This window comes from Lissotriton vulgaris, chromosome 2_2, assembly GCF_964263255.1.
Source record: "Lissotriton vulgaris chromosome 2_2, aLisVul1.2, whole genome shotgun sequence".
NCBI classification, from domain to species: Eukaryota; Metazoa; Chordata; class Amphibia; order Caudata; family Salamandridae; genus Lissotriton; species Lissotriton vulgaris.
The window spans coordinates 37,792,674-37,817,547 of NC_141688.1; the positions used below are offsets into that span (position 1 = coordinate 37,792,674).

At 43.6% G+C, this 24,874-nt stretch overlaps 1 protein-coding gene across 9 annotated transcripts in view; it reads left to right on the forward strand.

The window, feature by feature from the left end:
* Positions 1–24,874, forward strand: part of NEO1 (neogenin 1) — a 540,003-nt gene that overhangs the window by 417,244 nt on the left and 97,885 nt on the right. For 6 of the 9 annotated variants that reach the window (XM_086959251.1, XM_086959258.1, XM_086959252.1 and 3 more), the window contains exons 10-17: positions 397–545; positions 2,272–2,410; positions 3,124–3,173; positions 19,198–19,342; positions 20,339–20,449; positions 21,254–21,448; positions 22,803–22,898; positions 24,026–24,249. In XM_086959251.1, coding sequence (XP_086815377.1) covers positions 397–545; positions 2,272–2,410; positions 3,124–3,173; positions 19,198–19,342; positions 20,339–20,449; positions 21,254–21,448; positions 22,803–22,898; positions 24,026–24,249 — 1,109 coding nt within the window. The remainder of the gene's footprint in view (positions 1–396; positions 546–2,271; positions 2,411–3,123; positions 3,174–19,197; positions 19,343–20,338; positions 20,450–21,253; positions 21,449–22,802; positions 22,899–24,025; positions 24,250–24,874) is intronic. The other 3 variants (XM_086959257.1, XM_086959255.1, XM_086959253.1) reach the window with 1 other exon arrangement.

A 24,874-nucleotide genomic window follows, 5' to 3' on the forward strand; every position in this document is an offset into this window, starting at 1 on the left:
CCTACCAGATGAAATACTAAACATTCCTACCACTCATGAACTTTCCACTGACATGACATCCCACAGTCAAGCTTAGCTGTGACTCCTAATATGTAGGGCAAAGATACTACAGTTAGCAAAAGAGAGCAGTTGTTAACTGACTATGGATTATAAAATGACAAAAGGAGAATTGCTTTCTAAAATTTCCTTTCAGATACACCTTGTTTTGTTGCTTTGTGTTTGTGCTACCATTCAGTTGCTCAATAATAAAGATGTGTGTCTAATTCAGTGCCCTCAGACTCCTTACATAGAGGTTTAGCACCACGACAGTACGTCTATAACATAAATATATTACATGAAATGTTAAAGATCAATAAAAAAGAATTTTTAGATTATTTTGTTGATTTTGTTTTTCAGTTCAGGTTCCAGGTCCGGCACCCAACCTCCGAGCTTATTCCTCTCTTCCCACCTCAATCACAGTAAGCTGGGAAACCCCGCTCTCTGGCAATGGCGAGATTCAAAGTTACAAGCTGTACTACATGGAGAAAGGGGCAGAAAACGAGCAGGTAAAAATAGTGGATAATATGAGAAGTGTTTGAGCGTATATACAATGAGTACAAGAGAGAAATTAGAGTTTAAAAAGTGATGAAAACTGCGCTGGAGTAGGATATAACTGAGGAGATGGGGTGATTGAGCTAGCGAGGAATGAGTAATTTGGAGTGGTACGTAATACAGAGAAATGACCTGGCTAGAGTACCAAGGAAGGAGAGGTAAATAAGCAGATGGAGTTGGTAAGCAATATAGCGAAAACAATTTGTTGTGTTGCCAAACGTTGGAGAAGAACCAGCTGAATATCATAGAAAGCACCTGAGAAGAATCAGAAAATAGTTTTGGGAAAGAGCTGAGTGGGTTGGATTCAAGCAGGTCAGATTGATGAGGATTTGATACTTGATTTAGTAGGTTAGAGTGCCCAAACGTTAAAGTAGAATGAGCTGGTTGCATTTGTGAGCAAGGAGAAGCTTGCGCTGGTTGTGATACTGAGGATCGAGAGAAGGATGAGATGGCTGAGTGGTGAGGATAGATAAAAGAATGAAATTGTTGGAGTCGAGAGACAAGGTAAAGTGATGGAGTGTTGAGGATCGAGAGAAGAATGGCATGGGTGGAGTTGTGAGACTCTACAAAAGAATTAGATAGTCAAAGTGGTGAGCTGAAACAGGGGACTGAGCAGGTTGCAGCTGTGAGGATCGAGATACCAATGGAATAGTGTGAATGATGAGGTGAGATAGAAGAATCCCCTCTCTGGCACGGTTCAAAAAGGAGGCTAAATTCTTCCTCATGGATAAATTCCTTGACTAAACCCTGTCCCACAACCACCTCATAGACTTTTGCCTTCCTCCTTCGACCTCACCCCATCAGGAAACCGCGGGGTCCTCAGCGACTGTAATATTGACTATCCGTGTATGCTCTCATCGCTTTTGTATGCAGCACCCTCCCTCCCAAATGTGCAGTATATTCTTGTGATATCATGTCTAGTGTATGACTCTTTGACTATGTAACGCGCTCTGATACCCTAACGGGTCAAGTTCGCGCTCTATAAAACGCCAAAATAAGTAAATATGTTAAAGTTGTGAGGTGAGAAGAGCACCCTGGTGTGATGGGGAAACAAAAGAAGAAGAGTTTGTTGTGATGGGGGAGACAAAAGAAGAAGAGCTTGGTGTGATGGGTGAGACAGAATATTTAGCAGGTTGGAGTGGTGATGCTTGAGAGAAGAAAGCGACATCTGAAGTGGTGAGAGGAGACAGATGAATGAACAGGTTGGATCGGGAGAAGACATGCAGCAGAAGGAGAACTGGGCTTGTGTGTTGAGTAATAGACTGAGGTAGTGATTGATTGGTTGTTACAGTAGGTTAGTTGGTCGAAGTGGCACGGAGCGAAAACAGGGTGGATTAATCAGAATGTGCATTTCTGAACTAGGAGGAGTGTTGGAGTGGTCATAGACTGCTTAGCTGGATGACATATGAGCGAGAATGAGTAGATTAGTACCTTGAAAAAAGGCCATTAGAGGGATAGTATCCTGAGAAAGCATGTTGGCCTGGTTGATGCTTCAGAATTAGATGGTTGATGGTCTATGTACAAAGCTTGTTTAGTACTATATAGCCATTAGTACAGCTACTCTGCGTGGAAGCCTTCCTCAAGCTGTGGTACTTGAGGACAGGTGCTTGGGTGGGGACTATCTGCTTTTTCCACATTATAGATGCATTTAAATCTTTATCATACTCCTTCATTCTTTAGGATATTGATGTCGGAGGTCACTCGTACACTATTAATGGGCTGAAAAAGTACACCGAGTACACGTTCCGTATTGTCGCCTACAACAAGCATGGGCCTGGTGTGTCTACGCAGGATGTGGTGGTCAGAACGCTCTCTGATGGTATGTTAAATAATGCTTGCATGGCTTAGGAGAAAGTGGTCATTTTGAATTAAAACAAAACAGGGCTGAAATTAATATTCCTGATGTGTTACATGCAAACTGTGTCTCACACGAACCCATGAAGAAAGAGAGAGAGAAACCCATGACTATGGGTGTCACACATTGGACCTCACATGCTCCCAAACTGCTTCTATGGGGTGGTTGAGTAATCAGGCAAATGTACAGAAGATGGTGTTTGCTGAAGAGATTGAGGTCAATTCTCGATCAAAGTAACGCTCCAATCCTTAGCACTTTAATGAGTGATGTGGCATGGGGGGGGCCTAGATTTCCACAAACGTAAGTGAGGCTTTTGTGACATCCCTTGGCAGAGATACCTTAAGTATTTCCATTGACTTTGCATCGAAAATAAAACACTTGATAAAGGTGTTTCACCTTTTTGAAGCAGATGAGGCATAGTCGAGCACACATTATTAGCCTTGGAGAACAGGTGCCTTTATTGAAGAGTTGTCTCACTAAAACATTTCTTGTATGCATATGCTCAGGCTACTCCCGCTTAAAAATCTAGATTCACGTTACCGACTTCTGAACAGGCTAAGTCAGACGAGCAACCTCCTGAAGGTTCCAAGACCCATTTATTGTGGAAATTGAGCATTAACGTGATGTTTTTACTAAACCTTATAGGGTCATTCTAACAAACTGTTTTCCTGTTCCAGTTCCCAGCGCGGCCCCCCAAAATTTGACTCTTGAAGTTCGTAATTCCAAGGTAAGAGTGCTCTTCTTGATATTTTGGTCCCTTAACCTCACAACTGGAAATGTACTGAGTACATTGGTGTACGTAGTGAAAGTGAAACATTATTGTATAGTTAGTTAAAACTATTACAGTGTTCCAATACATAAAATCCATTTTCTCTGCATGTTAAAAAATACCCCTAGGAAAAGTAAGTATAGACAACTGGTACTACATTAAAAGTTGATTCATTATTTGTATTTACAACTGTATAACTCTTAAAAGATGGGGAGGAGCAACTAAAAAATGTTTATAGCCTGTATCATTGTTTCATTAAATTATCAAAATAGGTTAGAAATTTTATCAGTTGGCAGATTAATTGCGGGTCCTTTGATTCCAAACTTTTTAGTATTGCAGATCTGCTGGTGCGGATACCTCTTTCTTTAAACTGTCTCCTCAGCAAATAACGGCGGTGGTACACTAACACCGGGCCAATACATATTAGGTGTATGAAGTCCTGTATTGGTGACCCACATAGGCAGCAAGCTTTTGAGCCATGGGACTTCCAATTAGGAAGATCGGCATTGGAGGGCAATTTCCCCATGCGCAGTTCCAAGAACTTGGTTTTTAGGTAAGGGGAAACACAAGACCCAGGTATGTCGCTGGCACAAGCTTGGTCTAAGAGTGTAATACCATCCATGCGTGCGCACGTCGACTTACCGTTGCTTTGTCTTCCATCGGTGGGTGCGTTTTTGCCACCTTTTTCACAATTAGCTGGAATGAGGACAAAGGTAGTTTCCGATGCCAAAGGTCTGCCATCCTAGTTATTTTCAATGAGGCAATTTAAGTACTTTGCGTAGTGTGATTTTAGATAATTTTGCAAGGGTTCCCAAAGTGCTGAGTTGATTTCAAGACTACGATTAAGCCATATTTTGTACCAGATTTTGATTGTCTTATACCTTCTATGCAGTGTTTGTTGCTGTAGTACAAACTCTAGACTTACCTGAGCTGGTGAGGCGTCAAGTGGCAGGCAAAATACTCTTTTGTACACTTGCGTTTGGATGTTGTCTAGAACTGCTAGGCTGTTTCCATGATGGGCCACGCTTCCGTAGGCGATGGAAGTAATTTTGCTTTGATGACTGCGAGTCGTGGAGTGTACAATGGGCCTTTTAACGATTTAGAAAGACTGCGAAATGCAAACAGTAGGACGTTACCCTTTTTTTGTATGGTCTCGTAATGCGCGGAGAACGAAAACCTTCGGTCCTAGTATATATCAAGGTATTTGTAACTATTAGATTAGACAGTTTCGTTTTAGTTTTCTGTTTATAAATAATATTTCACTTGGAGTTTTTTCTGCATTAGCAGTCATGAAGCAGTGTATAGTTACAATAAAATATTAGTAATAGTAGCTCTTTGCAGAAAGCAAATTGTAATCTGATCTTAAAGATTTTTCTACCTCATATATTGCCTCACGAGCTCTGATTCACATTATATAATATGCTGTGTCTCTTCAAAGGCTGCAGCATAGGTAGGGCCTCTTCGAAATAGCACAGCAATCCTGAGAGCATTTTTTATAGGTCAGACTGATGTATGAGTGGTTACTAGCTCCCAGCTCCCTTCTCTGATATTTACACTCCTGAGAAGACCAGCAGTGAAGGGACGTGTGCAGCAACTCTTGTCAAAGTTTAAATACGCACTAAACAGGCAATTCCACTGAACTAAATGTAGTGTCTTAGAGTTGGCCTGATTCAGCTAAAAATCCTGAAACTTCTGAGGTGTAATCTGAACTGGTTTGTGGGAGTAGACAAAGAAGGTTTAAAAGACCACCAATGGAAATGATTGCTTCATCTTACTTAAGCAGGCTCAGTGGCCATACCATTCTGTTGTTTCATGTTAAGGCCTCTCTTTCAGGCATCCTGGTCCCTAAACCAACCTATGATGTAAAACAGACCACTTTGGGAAAGTGGTAATTCAGAGGGTGGGATAGGAAGAATGTAGTAATTAAAGAATGCTGGACTCAGATGTTTTCCTCTGCATGGGATCATCTGTTGGGCTGACACTATCACAGACACTTGGCAAATGCACACGAAGACTGGAACTACAAAGGTAGACTGAAAGTTTTGTGTCAACACTTTCGAATTGAAGACGGTCCTTCTCTTTCTTCTCCAAGAAAACATAATGTTTGTTACAACAGTTTTATCTTTGTAGTATTTATTGTAAATAATCAGATAGAAGTTCTTTATGGCAACAAGACTTTAAGACAGGACATTAAACCAGAATATCTAAGATCTTTTATTGGCTATTCAAGTGATGGTTATCCATTACTGGAAACCTTTGCAGAATTGTGAGAAATTCACAAGAAATCATTATGAAGTTGACTTCTGAAGAGCCAACAGAAATGTCAAATTAAAGGAAAAGCTAATGTATTTGTGCTATTCCTTAGACACTTTCAAAGAAAGGATGCTAGCTTGGCATACTCCTGCTATCTAGTTTTGGGCTCTGACGTTTGTAACTTTAAAGAAGTCTCCAGAGTCACGGGACATGCGACGCCCCCTGTTGATGAACAATGCAAATGGATGCACACATGATGTCAGAATGTTTTTGTTTTTGCCATCAGGTTTTTTCCTTCACTTAGTGGGCTCTGAGTTTGCTATGTTCTCCACGTACTCATGGGTTGATGTTTCTTTCTTCTCTACTTACTGAAGCTAGGTTACGGTCTCTGGTTTGGTTAGAAAGCCTTCATGCCTCGAGGAGCACAGTCACTGAAAAAGCCCCCAAGGCCTAGCCTTTTGTGGGTCCAATGCTCTTTCTGACTGACCACTAACAGAAAATGTGCTACAGGTAATGTAATGTGCACTTTTCCAATAGTGTCCTTGATGCTACACAAAATACCTGTGGACTCGCCAGCAACAGGTGTGCAATCTCTACCTCTCCCTGAGTACTATGACAACTGCTCATTGTGCCTGGTCTTCTGCTCTAAGTAAATTCTTCAGTGCCACAGAGAACGACATTGTGCACACAGCGCCACTCAGCAACATGACCCTACCGGTAATTCAATTCAATAATAACTTTATTCGGTAGTTTTAAGAAAAACACCATAAAAGTTCACAATGAGTAAAATACAAGTATTACAAAATATAAAATCATTAAAAAATGCCTTTGTTAAAAAGTAATTAAAACGAGCAGCAACATCTCAGTTTATGTAAGCTTTTCAGTTTTAAATTAACCTACTGTTTTCCTGTTAGCTAGCTTTCTTTCATTTGTGCAAAGCAGCGGTATAGTTTATGGTCAGAGATTTGTACGATGACGTATACAAAACTTGAGAAAAAGTGCAATCGCTTTGGCATAATTTACGTTTTCAAGGTACTGAAGTGCCAGGTATGCAGGACGACACTGTCGTAGGCCCCAGGATTTCAGGATGGGCAATATCCAACGTTTACGGGGTTCAGTAAAAAACTTACAAAATAACAGTGTGTGGATAGTTGTTTGTGGGGACTGCAGATCACAGGGGCACATAGAAAATGTAGATGACCAGACATTTTGCTTTGGAAATGCAACCATTAAATGAAAGAGATCAAATCTGAAACGGGTGAGCAGCATTTTTTCATATTGTGTTAGTTTGAAGTTCAAATAGGGTTCTGCATTAAACACAGTCTGCGCTAGTAATGAGTGTTGGACCGATGGTTTGTGGATCTCCGATAGTAATCGTACCTGACCCAGATAAAGAAGACATTCCCTTTTTAAGTTCTTTTTTGGGATTTCTTTTATCAATAGTGGATGATCAAAATACTTCCTGTAACCTAAATCTGTTAGTAGCGCTTTGACCTACCGGTATCATGGACATCATCGGGACCAACAAGAGGAGAAAACTGGACCATCAGGGCTACCCCCTTGTGCAATGGTCACTCAGCACGGAGCTGCATTCACTGAGTGAAAAGTCGACCAGCCAACCGACTTCAGCCTGGCGCCACCGAAGACTGGACCTCGGATCAAAACCATGCTGTGCCTTGAATATACCAGCATCTAAGGGAAAACCCAAGACATTTACACCTCACGCCAACGCATAGCTCTGTTCCAGAAGGAGTCTAACATTAAGCTGGAGCATTGCAGTTGAGGCAAGTCCACCCACAAACCACTGCTGCCTTCCAGCTCCAGTTGGCACAGAGAAATGTCCTCAGGAGCTAAGAAGCCTCCAACAAAGGCAATCAACCACCCCTAAGCCGGCTTTGATGCCAAAGCCCATCTTGGCTCTGAAACCCCAAACGCTTCACACATCCTTTAGTGCCAAAAGCTTCCTAGGCACTGAAGTCCACTTCAATTCCAAAGTCACAGTCAGCTCCAAAACCTCACAGAGGTCCCTAATTAAAAGGAAGCCTCCAGCAAAATGGACCCCATGGAAGAGGATGTCGAGACCCTAATCTTGGAGAGATCACCGGATGCAGATGCTAGACAATGGTCTCTTCATTTACCCACTCACGAGCAAGATCTATACCAAGCTGCGTCTACCAGCTCCAGTACCACCGTTGGACCGATTCCCTCACAAGAGGTAGCACAAAGAACCTCTCTGCACGCTGCCTTCACCGAAAGCTCTACCCAGGAAACGGAGCCACTTGTCTTGTACTTGGTCCACATACTTCCTTCCCTCCATCCCTGTCTCCGGTCCTCCCCAGGGCAGTTCCTACCAGCCGTTTGATTCCCTTGACCAGCCACTGTGAGTGGCCCACTGAAGACCTGAGGGATGATTACAGCGAGGGTCCTCCAGGGGGCTCTGACCTAGGCCACTGTCCTCTCAGCGCTTCACCCCTTGATGATCAGCTGCATACCATGAGGCTAGTCGGCATGCAGCTGCGTACCATAAGGTGGACATACACATAATCCAAGTAGAGGGAGATTTCCTTAGGGAGACGCTCTCCAAGTCAAAGCACTCAGTGCACCTTCTCTCTGTACTTAAAGGTATGTTAGAGTCTACCCCTTTGAACTAATCTGAGCTTGTCAAGTCTATAGTAGTCACCATGGGGGGTGGGGGGGACGTTCAAACTCTTCACCCCCAGTGAACTGGTGGAAGTTAGGGACTGGTCCACCCTGCCCGCAAGCGTACATCCTCACAGCCACTAGCGATGGCCCTCGTCCAGATAGGGAGAATTAAAAGAACTGTACATTGTGGGCAAGAGTGGCGGTCGGAGAAGCTGCCCCTTGACGCGTAGCCAGTTCGGTCTCTCTCCTATCTAGACATGACCAGGCACAGTGGGGGAAGATGTTGGAACTCCTTAACCGCATGCGCGCCAGCGGGTTTTCCCACTGCGTTCTGAAAATTTGAAAATCGCGCGTTATGTGACAAAGCCAGCTCGTCATGTGCGCAGCGCAGGTAACGCCCATGACGAGCTGGCTTTGTCACCAGCATTGAAGGGGTTAAACATCTCCATGAACAGTTCACAGAAAAGAGGGGAGGAGGTAGTGTTGGATGGTAAAATAATCTCCAATGTCAACATTTGTCGCTTGTTGGATGCCGCCAACACCGCCTCCTGGAGAATCAACCGCAGCGTCACCACGCCTGGTACCTTAAACCCGGGCTCAAACCGGAGGTGAGCAGCCACTCATCTTCCTCCTTTTCGGCGAGGAACACCTTCCCAGGCCGCAGGTTAATAAGGAGTTGCTCAAGTTGTTTATAAAAAATATATGAAGACAAATCCTTGGGGGCTCTCCAGGCTTCAGCATATGGCGTCGCCTTTTGGAGGCACCAACCCTGAGATTGGGCTTAGACCCTTCGACTAAGCAGCCCTACTTATACCAGAGGCATCAGCAGGCTCACCAGCTCAGCAGGGAGGGGGTGCACTAGGGCATCTTACAGAGGGTACAGTCGGGGTAGTGGTAAATGAGGCTCCAGCATGAGTCTGTCTCTGCTAAGCAGTGACGTGCCACACATCACCTGTCGGGGGAGGATTATGCAATTCCCAAAAATCACTTCAGACATAAGGGTAGTGTCCTTCCTTCATACAGCACAGCTGCTGCCTTGAACTGCAGTCCACCCCTCCCCGCATCTCACCAAGGCCACACAACCTCAGCACCGGACACCTCTCTCCTCCAGGGGGAGCATATTTATTTATTTATTTTTAAAGTTTTATATAGTGCGAACAAGATCTGTGCAGATATCAGAGCGCTTTACAGAAACAGTAGGTGGGGTAGACAAATTCTTGGAGACATTATAATATTTGGTAATGGGAGGGTTACAAGGTAGGGTAGCAATCGCATAAGAGTATACACACTAATATCAATCAGGAAAGTATAAACCCTAGTAAACAAACTGGAAACCAATAATATAGAGTCCGTGCAATGGCTTTGATCCAGTAGCGGTCAAAAAAGAGTATAATGTCAATGTTCCAGTAACAATAGTGTTCAGGTAAACTTAGCCATAAGGATGGCTTTTACCTCTTTCTTGAAGAGAGCAGTGGAGGGGATAAGCCTAGTTTCTGGCGGGAGTGCATTCCAGATCCTAGGTGCCATTCCTGAGAAGGAGCGTTTGTATGTTTCTTCCTTCCGAAATCTACGAGGTTTCAGGAGGAGGTTTTTTGTGCTTCTGTTGGATCTTGAGCCTCCTGATACAGTCAGCTTGTTAGTGAGGTAGTTGGGTGACTTGTGGTGCACGGCAGAGTGTGTCATACAGGCAATTTTCAGCTGAACTCTGGCTTCAAAAGGCAGCCAGTTCAGGGCTTTTAAGTCGGGGGATATATGCGAGTGTTTTCTTGAGCCAGTGATGAGTCTCGCGGCTGCGTTCAGCGAGGCTCTTAGTGGTGCCGTTGTTGTCAGGGGCAGCCCACTGAGAGCCACAATTCCATAGTCTATGCGAGGAATGACTAGGGCTTCTACAACAGTTTGGAGGTCCTTGGGTGATAGGAAGGGTTTGAGTTTTCTCAGAGTGTTGATTTGGAAGTTGGCTCCTTTAGTTGCTTTGCTAATATGCTGCTGCATGTTGAGATTGGAGTCAAGTGTGATGCCAAGGGATTTCGCAGAGTCCACGATGGTGGGTTGGACATTGAGTGCGGTTAGATGAGTGAGCCAGGTTTTGGTGATGGCCTTTTTCGCCGGAGGTGAGATCAGAAGGAACTCAGTTTTCAGCGCGTTTAGTTTGAGGTGATTATCGGCCAGCCATGCTTGGGTGTTTCTTAGTGTGGCGTTCAAAAGCTTGATGTCTTCTGGTGATTGTAGCTTGAGGTAGAGTTGAGTGTCATCGGCGTACATATGGAAGTGTACATCTGATGCATGAAGCAGGGTAGTGAGTGGCTCCATGACGAGGTTGAACAATGTGGGGGATAGGGAGGAACCTTGAGGGACGCCATGTGTTACGGGCACAGGTGAGGACAGTGCGTTGTTAATCTTGAACTTCTGAGACCGGTTGTGTAGAAAGGACGTGAACCATTTGAGAACAGTCCCGGTTATGCCCATTCTGGTCTTTAAGAGCTCCAGTAGATTCTCGTGTTTGACCGTATCGAATGCTGAGGAGAGATCAAGAAGGATGAGGAGGCAGGACTCATTGTGATCAAGGATTTGGAGGGCGTCATCGATTATGTGTGTCATAGCCGTTTCCGTGCTATGTTTTGCTCTGAATCCTGATTGGTGAGGGTTGAGGAGGTCAAACTGATCAATGTGTTTTGTCAATTGGATTTGAACGCATTTTTCTAGCAATTTGGCCAGAGTGGTGATATTGGTGATGGGGCGGTAATGGTTTAGGTCGGCCGGGTCAGCTGTGGATTTCTTGAGTATAGGTGTGACTTGCCCTATCTTGAGGGAGTCTGGTATGAGTCCTTGTTGAAGGGAACAGTTGATGATTTTAGTCCAGAGTGGCAGGAGCAGGGGGGTGAGGGCTTTAACAGCATTGGCAGGTAGTGGGTCTGTGAGGTGATTAGCGGGCTTCAAGGTGCCGAGCAATTTGTGAATTGATTCTTCCGAATAGGTGTCGAAGGACGTCCATGAGGCGTTGTTTTTAGGTTGAGTGTTAGTTATGCAGATGAAGCAGGAGTATAGACTTAAATCTTTGAGGAGATCACATCTTATATTGTCGGTATTTTGCTTTAAGAAAGTAGAAAAGTCCTCACAGCTTGGAATATCATTTGTTGAGATGTTAGGTTGTGGAGGTTGAGTTTTGGTTTGGATTTTGACTAACTCGAACAGCTTCCTTGGACGGTTTTTTGCTTGGTCCAGCTGTTGGCTAAAGAAGACTTATTTCGAGAGTTTGATTTTTCTGAAGTAGGCGTTTCTCTTGTTCTTAGGCGTTTTAAGGTGCAGTGCTGAGGGGTCAGATCTCCATGTGCGCTCTGCCATGCGCATAGCACGTCTGTCTTCATTGAGTCTACCATCATACCATGGGTTCGAGTTTTTGCTGGAGACTCTTTTCAGTTGCAGGGGGGCGGCTTCATTGATTATTGAGGTCATAGTGTCTAGGTAGAGGTCGGTCAGAGAATGAACATCAGACACGCCCGCCGGGGGAAGCAGGAGACTGCCTGTGTGGGCAGGCAAGGAGTCTGGATTTAGATTCTTCATGTCCCTCTTCCAGATCTTGGTTTTGGCAGGTTGAGCCGGGTTCCGTTTGACCTTTTCGTTGATGAAGGTGATAATGTGGTGGTCTGACCAGTCACAGGGTTGGATTGCCTCCAGCTGGGTAGAGTCTTCTTTGGCGATGATAAGGTCGAAGATAGAGCCTTTTTCATGTGTCGGACGTTTGCAGATTTGGGTGAGGTCAAGTGCGTTGAGGAAAGTTTTAAGGCTATTCATCACAGCGTCTTTCTGGTCGTTCCAGTGGAGGTTGAAGTCTCCCAAGTAGATTTGAGTGATCTGTCGACCGGCGTTGGTGGTTATCGTGTCCATGAGTTGTTGGGAGAAGGTGAGGTTCTCCCCAGGTGGGTGGTAGATGACATGTAGGGAGCCTACAGGTTTGCCCTCGCTAGTAATATCGAGGCAGATGAGTTCGCAGGAGGTGAGTGAGGGGGAGGGACCTTTAGTGACAGCGAGGTTGCTCCTATAGATGCATGCAATTCCCCCGCCCGTCTTGCCATTTCTGTCCAGTCTAATAATGTGATAGTTGGGGGGGACTAGTATGTCCATTATAGGTGTGGAGGCTTCAGTTAGCCACGTTTCCGTCAGAATGGCTAGATCGAGGTCCATTGATAAGATGAGATCCGCGATGTCGGAGGAGTGTCTCGGGGCCGATCTGCAGTTTAGCAGGATACACTTTAGTCTGGGGGTGAGGGGAGTGGACGAGTGTTCTAGCGAGAGGGGGACTTTTCTGAGGTTACTGGGGACGGAGCTTCTGTTGCTCAGTGTGGGGGGCCTGAGGGGATTTGTGAGGATCGTGGGTATGGGAAGGTGTGTGGTGGGTGGGTGTTTAGTGGGACCTGGGCCGTTTGAACGGAGTAGAGTGTATAAGTCTCGCTCAGAAAGGGGGTTTAGGGTGCACCGGGGGCGATCAGTGGCCTTGCGATCAGGGATAGAGGGCCAACGCGGGGAACGATGAGTGAAAAGGTTTGAGGGGCTGTTAGTGTACTTGTTGGACGCAGAAGCGGCGGGTGGGGGGTGTCTGGGGTGTGCGAGAAGACGTTCTTTGATGGTGTGAAGATCTCCTTTGACTTGTAGGAGGGTGGAAATGATCATGTCCAGGGTTGGATTGGGGATGGTATTGGGGCTGAGAGCAGTGGGGGCGTGGATGAGTGGGGCAATGGGGTGAGCGATGGACTGATTGGGGCGGGGTGTGCATGCGCCAGTGCAGGGCTCTGCGGCCGTAGCAGGAGGGATGGCGTTCGATGGATGAGAGGGCTCTGCGGCCGTAGCAGGAGGGATGGCATTCGATGGATGAGAGAGTTTGTGAGTAAGGAGTGCTTTCTTGTTAGATCTAGTAGATCTCGTTAGATGGAGTCCATCATGTCCTCCAAAATTTTTCCCATTTGTGTATCCCTTGCAGTTTTGCTCTTCATTTTCACTCTGGTAATTGTTAATCTGTTAATTTGATCCTCATTCTTAATTTACTTTGCCAATCTTCGATTTTACAATACATGGTGACAACTATTTTCACTATGTTATGTCTTTCTTGAATCTCTAGATCAAAACAACAAGAACTGTACACTTTCATATCGCATACAGATTAAACGTTTTCTGGCTGTTTTGTGGGCCGAATATCACTGCTTTCGATTCCATGTAGTTCTTTTTGTATGCATCCAGTTTTTATCCTGGGTGCTGCAGTATAATTTTCTGAATTAAAAAAAACTTATTAGCAACTATTATTTTTTCAGCATGATATAGCTCGTAGAAACTTATGCTCGGTATAATTCCGCCATCTAGTGGTCAAGTTTGAAAGTGCTGCATTATTACATTGTGTTCCTTCTCTTGGTGGTGTCGCCTAAATAAGTCAACAACAAGCTTAGGATACCCACTAATGTGAGCACAATATTAGACTCTTTTTTCCGCCTGTGAGTTTGGAGGCGTTCATAGACTCTTGCCGATGAAATCACGGCAACTTCATTACGAGACTTGAGAGAACAGTAGATCAATGCTAGATTGAGATTGTGATGATGTCCTCGGGAGAACGGAGGAGTGCACTGTGATATAGTGAGAGAATGAAATACTCTGCAGGTGGAGTTCCTAAGTTTCCTTGACCCCATTTTGTAGTAGGGGTATGAGTGAGCTTTAGGCTTACTGAAAAGACGTTTATTAGCTTTTCGGTAAGAATAAGATGCAGGAAGCCATTCATCTGGAGATGAACTGCTTGGAAGTCGCTAGACCTGTATGGAGAGGGCCATAATTTACAAATAACTAGTCAGATCTCATTAGATCCTTAGTTTTATCCAGATAGAATTAAAAAACCTTTCAGACATCAAGGGAACGAAGAGATCTCTCTGCTGGAGTATATGGATGCTGGAAAAAAGGTAGGGTAAGGAAATTGTCTGGTTCACATGAAACTCTGAAACCACTTTAGGGAGGAATCTCGAATTCCTCATAATTACTTTAGATGCATGAAAAACTGTGTATGGCTCCTGACAGCAAAGTGCATCGATTTTGCTAACCCTGTGGGCGGAAGTAATAGCCTTAAGGAAAGCAATCTTCCAACACAGATGCTAAAGAGACCAACCTAGCCTCCTTTCTCTTCCTACCCGCCCTACAGGAACTGCATACTACGTTGCTATAATGAAAAGCTCACCATGCAAGGAGCTAAGGTTTTCAAATCTAATATAATGGAACTGCAGTTGAAGATGTGCCTTCTGAGATTACTGAGTTCCATCACTTGCAGTTACCGGAGAAGGCATTTGATATCATACGGGAAGAATGTGAACCACCCACCAGAAAGGGTTAGACCTTGTAATTAAAAGGTATCTAGTGCGGCTCCAACACAACATTGTGATAGATACTCACGGGTGCCAGATTGGATCCACAAAACTTTTCAATAGTAGTGGGCCTATATACCGCTAGGTCGTGTCCCTGCGTGATGACGTCCGTTTCTTTCTTCCTTTGCCTTCCGACACGCGTCTAGAGTTTCGCACCTTACTTTGTTGGTTTTCTGACTATGACTAAAACTATTTCACCTGTGTGTTAGGTTACTATGGTCCCACCAAAAATGAATGGTTCACAAGCCATTACGCAACTACATAAAGCAGATGTCATTCACAGATCCACACAAGGTGTGCCTGTGGTTTCTCGGCTCGAGGCAAGACTCTATGTTGCGTGAAGAGCTTCCTCATGCACCCAAAGGAAACCTGAGACCGGGAGATGAATCTGTATACCGTAGACCAAAGGAAGTGGTAGCACTTGCATAGGTCATAGTCCAAGTCACAGGTGTGGACTCACAGCCGATCAAATCCTCCAGTAAGTCGAACTCTAAGTGCAAGCACCAGGAAACTACATGCGTCTCAAACCCATCCTGCCGTTACAATTGCACAGAGAAAGTGCAAGAATGTTACAATATTAGTGGCACCCCCTCGAGGTCTTCGACCACAGAACAGATTCCTGATCTGGCCCGACATGCCCTGAATGTGCCTCGCTTTTGTTGACCCCGCAGCAGATAAATGCCTTCAAGGAGGCCATGCTGCACATTTTCGTGTGCTTTTGCCTCCCTCTGGCATGCTCCTGGGTTCTGTGCTACTGCAGAAGCCTCCAGTACGGTTTCTGCTGACAAATGTTTCTACAGCACTGTTCGTCTGCTCGCTTGGGTCCCTTTACTAGACCCATACCAATGCCGGTACAGACTTCTACTCTTGCCCTTAGATCCATGACGGTACCCGCTACATTGACTCCAATGCCGACCCCACCAGTGCTGGAGGATGACCCAATGCAGGCACCAAATGTTTTGGTTTGAGACCTATCAATATCACTATGAAATCATAAAAGCGCAACTCGTCATGCAACCTGAATTTAACCCAGTGCCTCTTTTACATCACGCTTATTAGCAGAGGCTCTATTATCTTTTTGATTCCGACTCTGATCCTATGCCAGAGATAGAGACATCCCAAGATGCTGGGGATTATGATGTTGGGGATTTGGGGTGGCTTGCTTCCCCTCACTACACTGATAGTGTTTTATAAATTGAATTACAAAATGCCTGTGGGTTGGACGCCCTTGCTTGATGGGGAGTTTGACTCACCATTTGGACCCCCAGTGGAAGAAAGTTACTTGTTTGCAGTGGTGGTCCAGAGGGCAGCTTAGGCACTAGAATTGCAGCTATCCTCAGTTGAGACTAAAGCAAATGTTCTAACTGAGATCTGTGGCAGGGGCCAGCAACTTCCATACCCTGGCTTCCTTTTAATTATGTCCTAACTGATACTTTGTTGGCTATTTGATTGTGGGCTTGCTCCTGCCTGCCTGTGAATATGCAGATTACTGGACGTCACAAACGGACGTCTGCTTTCCTGTATTTTCTCACCAAGCACCCCACTCAGCCCTATTGTATAGTTCTTGACCATTAAGGTGAAACCTAACACCTTTCCTACCTCTCCTCTAGATAAGGAATACAAGCGGATTGATAATTTTGGCATGCACATGTTGCGTTCAACCGGTTTTGCACTGTGCTTCTTAAATGTTGTTAGTTTGCAGGGCCGCTACACACATGACCTTGGGGACAACAAGATCTAGGTGGAAGACCTTAGGACCTTTTTTGCCCACACAATCCATGATGGACAGAACATGCCAAAGTTATTTGCAAATATATGGATATTACAGATTGTCTGTGGAGTGCAATTAGTACTGGCATTGCCCTTTTTTGTCACAAGTGGATTAATTACTCAAGATTCTCCTGCTATGTCCAGGACTCCCTCATAGATATGCATTTGATGGGTCCTGCCTTTTAGTCGAGAAGGCAGATGCTGTGTTTTAGCGTTTTAAGGATTGTACAGCTGTGGCATGCTTTTTGAGATTTGTTTAACCCTTTCAAATTCCAGCATCAATTTAGAAAATTAAGGCACATTCAGAGGGCTGACATATAGCCCGAAGCAGGTATCCCAACAAGTGATGTAGCCGACAAACCCAGTCCTTTCGAGGACGTGGAAGTAGGTTTGGCAGGCAGCGTGTAGGCTTACAGGTGCATCAGTCTTCCAATTCCTTTTCCGCCACTACGACAGTCTCTAAGTCACTTTAGTTTCGTATGACAATTTAGTGTCGGGAGAAGGGGCAGGTTCCAACGTTTCTTCTAGGGCTGGCGATCCATTGCATCTGACAAATGGGTCTTACAGAGTATTCAAAATGGCTATTCCCTGCCTTTTGGGGAATTAATACTACTATATATGTATGTCATTCTAGAAGAGATTTCGCGCTGCAAAAGAAGGCATCGTTTTGCAACTTGAAGCTCTATTAGAGTCACATTCTCAGTCTTCCCAATGAACGGCGGGTTTTTTTTTTAGGAGATATGATACCATGCGTGTGTAGAAGAGTCTCAAACTGCAAATCCATTATTACAGACACATGACTAGTTTCTTTTAGTTCCTGCAATGTGCCAAATATGCTTACTTTTTATGGATAGTTTTGGTCATTTAATGGCAAACCAATACTATTATGTTCTCCGCAATAATTAGTTCCTTTAGAGATCCAGATTCAAATGTATCTTTTGTGATAATCGTTCAATCCACATTTATAGAACTATTGTGTGTAAATTCATTATTGTTTCAAAGATTTAGCAAGGACACTAGGTCTCTTTAAGACTACAAAATCCGATTTACTATGTTTCAAGTGCTGTTGTAGATTGGTTTTTGTGCAGCCCCTGGCCCACAAGACTGTGCACTACTGAGGGACTTTGAAACGGAGATAGATATACTCTGTGACCAGCTTTTGAAAAGATATCTTCCCAGGAGGGTTAATGGTGCTGTGGCTGCAGTAGCTGGTCAAGTTAACTAGAGGCTAACATGATTTTGAAGACTTTTCAGAGCTCCACGGAAATAGCGTGTCTGATATCAAGCATTTCCCACATTTTTCAGGTCACAAAATAGTCCCGTTTATCACATCAGCTGTCACACTTCTGCTGAAGTATCACAGGAGTTCTATCCTTTTGAGAAAAAAATCCACTTAGATCAATCTGTTCAACTCATTCTAAATCGCACATACCACCTGGATTCATTGGAAGTGAGACTATATATTCCCTACAGATAATCCTGACAACATCAGATGCAATAAAGTACAACATCGATTTATTAGTTAAAATGCACAAATAAATCTAAAGCACATAATAGCATTATTATTCAAGAAACAATTCTGACAACACATATAAAAAACATTTTAAAAAAACCTAATAGCACTATATGTTCAGCACCAATATGAAAACATAAAAGTAAAACAGAAAGAGAGTAACACAACGGTATGTCATAAGTAGCGTACACATCCGTAGGAAGTAACTTTCAGGGCTAATACCAGGTATTATTCACTTCATAAAATACTCCTTTATATAGCCACTTGACAGATTGTGTACTTTTCAAAGAAGCGTCAACGCCTTTCGATGGACTCTTATATCGCCATCTTTTTTCAAGACAAAGACTTTTGTGGACTCTCAATACAACATATATACAAATAATACATATGATCAGTTAAAAACCTCCAAGTGGTTACACTAATGACTGGAACCTGATTCGCGGACTCTAAAACAACCCTATTGGATGATTAAAGCCAGAGATGATATTATAAAATCTTAAACATAAGTAAGACAGGTGGAAGAAGACTCCTCTGGTTCAAAATGATCGTTGTGAGGGAATCACTAAATCTCGCATCTATGGTGTGCAAGGTTATTAGCCCAATCTCTGTTTCTGAAAATGGCCAAAACGTATATCTCTGCTCTACACCCATGGATGATGATTGATATCCTCTTACTCTTTAAAACTAATAAACTGTTTCAGGTCTCCCTTTGATAATTAGGGTTTGTATGAATGTACGCTCCTGTATGAAGTCGTGAACCGCTCATCTTCAGACACTTCTTCTGAAGACATATACACCATCTGCAATTAGAGCTGGCTTTTCCTCTGTCCGATGCACTACCTGAGTATAGTGAGAAATTAGAGCATTCACTGGTAGGGATGTAAAACTTTAAACTTTAAACGTTACTCTAAACAGTTAAATGAATGGGTCTGAAATTCTCTGTGCCTGCCTGTAGCACAACTGTTTACTAGTCTTCTCACAGTCCCAAAAAAGTGACATATATACATCTTTACAATTTTCCATCATGTTGATGGTTAATCCATAAAGATATTGCATTTTGTACAGGTTTTTATATTTTTAATCACTTTTCTGTTCCTCTGTTTAAGATTCTTGCTCAATTGTGTTGCTCTACCACGGCATGGTCTATCTCTCTGCATGCCTGTCCTCATCAAAGGATAAAGTAATATAAATACACTATTGTACTTCCAAGTAGGATAAGGCAGAGTGCAGCTTCTCTTGCTGTACATATTGTGTGGTTGTGGCCTTATCATCTGATATCTATGGTGAGAAGTGGTCTAGTTTCTGGTTTAGTTTGCTTATCAGGTTGGGACCGTCTTTATGATTAGGATGTAAAGGAACCAGTGATTCATTGGTAGTTTTGTGTAATGCTCTCTGGTATTTTCTTTTCCAGAGTATCATTGTCCATTGGCAACCACCACCTCCAGGCACACACAATGGTCAGATCACCGGATACAAGATTCGCTACAGAAAGGTGTCCCGCAAAAGTGATGTGACTGAAAGCATTGGTGGGGCACAGCTCTTCCAGCAGATAGACGGTAGGTTGCCAACTCCCGCTGCTTTTTTTTTGCGGCAAGCCTATATTTTCGTATTTTTGGGGAGCTCCTACTGAAATCCTGAACTGGAAAGCTCAGTGCATAAGGCGGACTACTGTGTTGTCCAGATAAAGCTTCTCTACTCCATCCTTCATATATATTACCTCTTGCTGAAATTTGGTATGCTCCTCTCCTTCATTTTTGTTCCATCAAATAGTTTCAGTTCCTGACATAGCTCCATCTGCAAGTACCACGTGTGATTGTTTGTATTTTTGTATGAATTGCTGACTATGCATAGTTCTGTGCTTCCAACAAATAATGATTAGGGATTATTTGGCCTGTCTCCCTCCTTTTCCCAAACTGTCGGAGCTACTATGACCTTATAGAAGGACTATACACTCCTCTATAAAGCTCTTAATTTAGTGATTCTGTTCCTGATCTTTATTGTTTGCTTAATAGGAATACAAATGCCTTTTTGCATGATTGCATTCAAATTAGCAGCTCTAGGACCTTTCTTAACCATGTAATAATAACAATTATAGCTAATTTGGGAGAGCACCTAGGGACTCTCAGGACATGGATAATGCATATTAACTTTCCTTTTCTTTTGATGCCATGGCAGTGGGACACGTTTGAGGAAGGGAATAGCATGCTTTCCTGCTTGCCTTTGATCCCTCTCACGCATGACACCTCTCTTATTTCCCCCTGCCTTAGCCCATGATGACTAACCCGTCTCTCTAACATTAGATTTCACTTGCAAAATCTACTTGTTCTCCACGTCAACCTTACACCCAGGGTACATTTGCAATTTCCCCACGCACATCGTTCTTGCATTTAGCAAGTATGCTTACCTTCCCTCTTGTTCTCTTCCTTACATGGCCGTCAAGTTGTTCTCCCAGCATCTTTCTACAGCTGAAACTTCCAACAGGTTGCTTGCCCCATCTCACACTTGCTCATCTTCCTATGTCTAATGTATCTTCCATTCTATGATGATTGCAGGTTTGGAAAGGGGGACAGAGTACAACTTCCGCGTAGCAGCATTGACCGTTAATGGCACTGGACCAGCCACAGAGTGGGCATCTGCGGAAACCTTTGAGAGTGATCTAGATGGTAAGCAGACAAACAAGTACAGAAATGCTCTTATGCCTTGCCAGATTATACAATCCTAACTCAAGTGATACCCGGAGCTTCTTGGCATAGACTGAAGATTGCTCAATAAGGTGCTGCAAGCTCCAGGTGATGTTGGCCAAGATATTATTCCTCTGTTGTAGCTTCCTTTTACCTTCCTTTTTGGTCAACTAAATTATTCAGGGATTTGAAATTTGTGTTTCTGTAGTGACAACATCACTGTTCATTTATTTAATTAACATCATTCTATGTGTTTTTAATGATTGCATTTGAGTTTCTTAGATTAGGGATTGACTGAAGCCAGACACAGTTGGCCTGTCAGGAATTGCACATTATGGATGTGCCTGTTCTTTTTCTAACAGTCTGCTAACCTGCATGGTGGCATAAAAATGTGTGTATTTAAATAAGAGTATTTAGATAGATTACACGTAGCCTCCTTTCACAGGACACCTCCATCTAGGCCTAACTTTTTGATCTATAGCACTGTAGTTTCAGGTTAAACATTGTATGGGCTCAATAAAATCCCAGCACGTAATTGCATCATTGTAAACAGCATGTGGGCATTTGGCAGCTGTTCATGGAGTGAGCACCAAGGGCGTTATGTACTACTTTGTGTGACCTAAATTGAGTTTGGTTGAGATATCAAACTACAACCTTTTAGCAAAAAGAATGTAATGCAAAATAGGTTTAGTCTAAATAATTGCATACTAACGTAGGTAAAGTGATTTAGCGGCAAAGTCTTATTAATATCTGTTCTTACTCTGAATAAATTGCTCTTGATTTTAGAGACCCGTGTGCCTGATGTTCCAAGTTCTCTTCATGTACGCCCCCTGATCACAAGCATTGTGGTTAGTTGGACACCACCAGAAAATCAGAATATTGTTGTCAGAGGCTACGCAATTGGCTATGGTGTTGGCAGCCCGCACGCACAAACCATAAAGGTGGACCACAAGCAGCGCTATTACACCATTGAAAACTTGGGTAAGAGTCCGCTTTTATTAGTACACATGGTCTGCAGTTTGACATTATTCATGCATATTGCACAGTACAGAAATTGTTTCCTTGTTCTATATCACAGAACTGAGTTATCTGGCTACCTTAACTTGTACCTAAGAGATAAGAATTATGATTCCATACACTAGGCACTGGCCTTCTTGCTTATCCCTGCTGGTCTTCTAGCCCTAGTGTGGTGCTTTTATGTCAGTCACATGCTTCAAGCTTCTGATCTTTCGTTCTAGTCTTTAACCATGCTCTTGTATGACGCATATACTTCTGGCTGCCAAATATCGGATATGAGTCTTTTGTGGTTCAGTATGCATAGTGGTGTTATTTTTTCTTCTAACATAACTTTGTACATTGGGTAAACAGCCAAAATTGAGAACCATAGTATTCCAGGTGACATTTTCTACCTATACTCAGCTCTCTAAAAGACGAAGACTTGTCTTTTGTATGAATTGTTTTGAAAAGGGGCCTTTAGTTTGAAGGTTTCAAGACCTGGCACCTGTTTCAGTTTTTTGTCATAGGGCAGCAATATATGTCAAATTTACATTTGAGAAGTGTGGCTCACTGGTTAGAGCAGGCAGACCCTGAAGCAGAGGTCAGACCCGGGACCAGGGTTCAATTCCCGACGCGGCAGGGTCTTGAACTCAAATGTCCATGGACTCGATAATTCTTGCTTCGGTGCCTGACCTAATCATGGGTTCACACTCTGCAACGCTGGGCATTAAGCTTGCTTAATCTCCACAACGGCCCCCCCGCGGCGGGATGCCTGGCTTTCACCTTTGGGATGCCCTGTAGGGGCTATCTCACAGGGAAAAGCCAGGACGGGTTCCCAAGGCAAGCGCTTAGAGACCCCTTCGGGGGTCGATTCTGGCGCTATATAAGAAACATAATAATAATAATCCCCAGGACTGCCTGTGGTTCCTTGACGCCCCAGAACACACTGGGTGATGTACTGTACATAGTCTGCATACCTGCAGCAGACATTCACCACATGAAGTTCCCAGTCATTCTACCCACAATTGTGCCTAGTGGGTACCCAGACATAGAGCTTAACCTTTAACCGTGCTTTATATCTAGTTCCCCTCTTTGTAGTACCCATAGGCTGTGGGCCCACAGCAGTATATTTTGTATACTTGCTTTCCAGTAATTCCATACGTGACTTTCAGTGGAAAATCCAGTCTTCCCTTTGCCCCACTTCCACCCCACTTGACTACTCTGCATGCAACTCTCCAAGATCAGTGCATGCATTTTGTTCAGATTTGTCATAGGGAGTCAATGTTATGTCATCCAGGATAATGTTTTTCTGTGTTTGCATGCATTGTGTCTTCCACAGATCCCAGTTCACACTACGTCATCACGCTGAAGGCCTACAATAATGTGGGTGAAGGAATTCCTCTCTATGAGAGCGCAGTGACCAGGACCAATACAGGTATGTGTAAGTGTCAAATGCCCTGTGGACACTACTATGACTACAGGGAATTAACATTTTTGTCCATTCACATACGGTCTTCTGATACTCACTTCTCAGAAAGGGCCCTCTGCTTTGTTACTTTGTGGATCTATTACAAGGTGTGCTCCACAAAAAGTATTTTCTTTCGACTTAAAATGCGTCAAGAGAATAGCTAGAAGGGAAAAAGATGGCTGCTGCCTAGTGTTGACTTTCAACTGTTAATCTTTGGAAAAAAGGGCAAAAGTAATATTGGAAATGAAAATAGCATGATGTTTTTGGAATTTAGTATTGTGGAACATTTAATGTCCCAAGAATCCATTTTGTGGAACTATGTATTCATAACACAGAACTCTTAGTGGCCCACCCCCTCCAGATGATAATTTGACTTCACTCCTCCTACAGCATACTACACATACATTTTATGAAAGAGTGCTAGTCTACTTCTCTCAATTACTAAAGAATGTCTTCTGTAGTGCTGGCTGCCACCTGATAAGGCTTCTGACATAACCCTTAGGGATGAGAAACCAATTTATTTTGCCTTGTTCCCATAACGGAGACTGTCTTGCTTATGGAGTGTGCCTTGCTAAGTGACGTATGGCCTCAGCAATATGTCCCTGCCCTGTCTCGGGGAGATCAGCCCTCTTGGAGCTGGCATGTTTTCTGCATACACCCTTCATTTTCAGAGCTTGGTGCACAGGCACCAACATGAACTAATATGTATTCAGCAATTTGCAAGACCCGGGACCCGTTTATAAGGAATCTGGCATGTTGCTGCAGAAAGGACAGCATAGTGGAAAGGGCAGGCTGAGGATGTTTTTTGAGTCTTTCTGTACTAATGCAGCGTACTAACTCCAGACTCTTTTTTTTCTCTCCTCTGCTTGCCTTAACCTCATCTGGATTCTCGTATTTCCCTTTTATTGCTATTTGTTCTGGTTTCATAATTTGTCCCACTTTTTGTATTGTTATATATCTGTTTGTCTCCTCCTTCCCTTCCTATTAATCCCACTTCCTTGCCTTCCTCCTCCAAAATATGCATGCTCTCTGGCCCTGTTCTCCTGCCCTTTTTGTTTCCCCACCATTCTCTCCTTAATTTCCCGTCTGCCCAGACACATCCGAAGTTGATTCATTTGTTATTAATGCTCCATACACTCCAGTGCCAGATCCTACCCCCATGATGCCTCCTGTGGGAGTTCAAGCTTCAATACTCACCCATGATACAATAAGGATTTCTTGGGCGGACAACTCGCTGCCAAAGAGCCAGAAGAACAATGATGCCCGCTTCTATACTGTTCGCTGGAAAACGAACATCCCAGCCAACACAAAGTACAAGGTGAGGATTAGGTTAGGTTGGAGGGATGTTCAAGGAGAAAGTTAATGGCAGAGGAAATAAAGAGGCCTGTGCAGAAGGTGGAATATGGCAGAGGGGCTTGTGTAGAGAGTTTGTAGACCGTTGTATGCAGCTGAGCCTTTTTTGAAGGAGCGCAGAATGGCCTGTGCATATGGTTAAAAACATCAACATTTTGTTATTTGTACTGCTGCATATAGAGAAGTTTGGTGTAAGTGGAGAAAGTAGGTGTGTGCAAGGTTATTTTGGTTTAAGGTGGCAAAGCCATGTGTAAGTAAAGGCATTTGCCTAAGAGACTGTAGAATATCAGCTGATGAAAATGGGAGAAACTGTTAGGGGCATATTTGCACAAAAACTACTAGAGGAGTTACAGGTACAAAAGACAGGCACGAAGTAGCGAAAGTGGAATCAGGTATGCACAGAATGAGTAGGAAATTAAACTGGAGCTGTGCATATTTCTAATTGAAGAATAACATTAGGGAGCAGGAGGCAAATTGGTGTAGGAGATTAGTTGGTTTGGGCAGAGGTGTACACCCGATATGCTCATAGGTAAATCGTAAAGTAACGGTAGAAGCATGCTCAGTTGAGGATATGCAGTGACAAGCAGAAT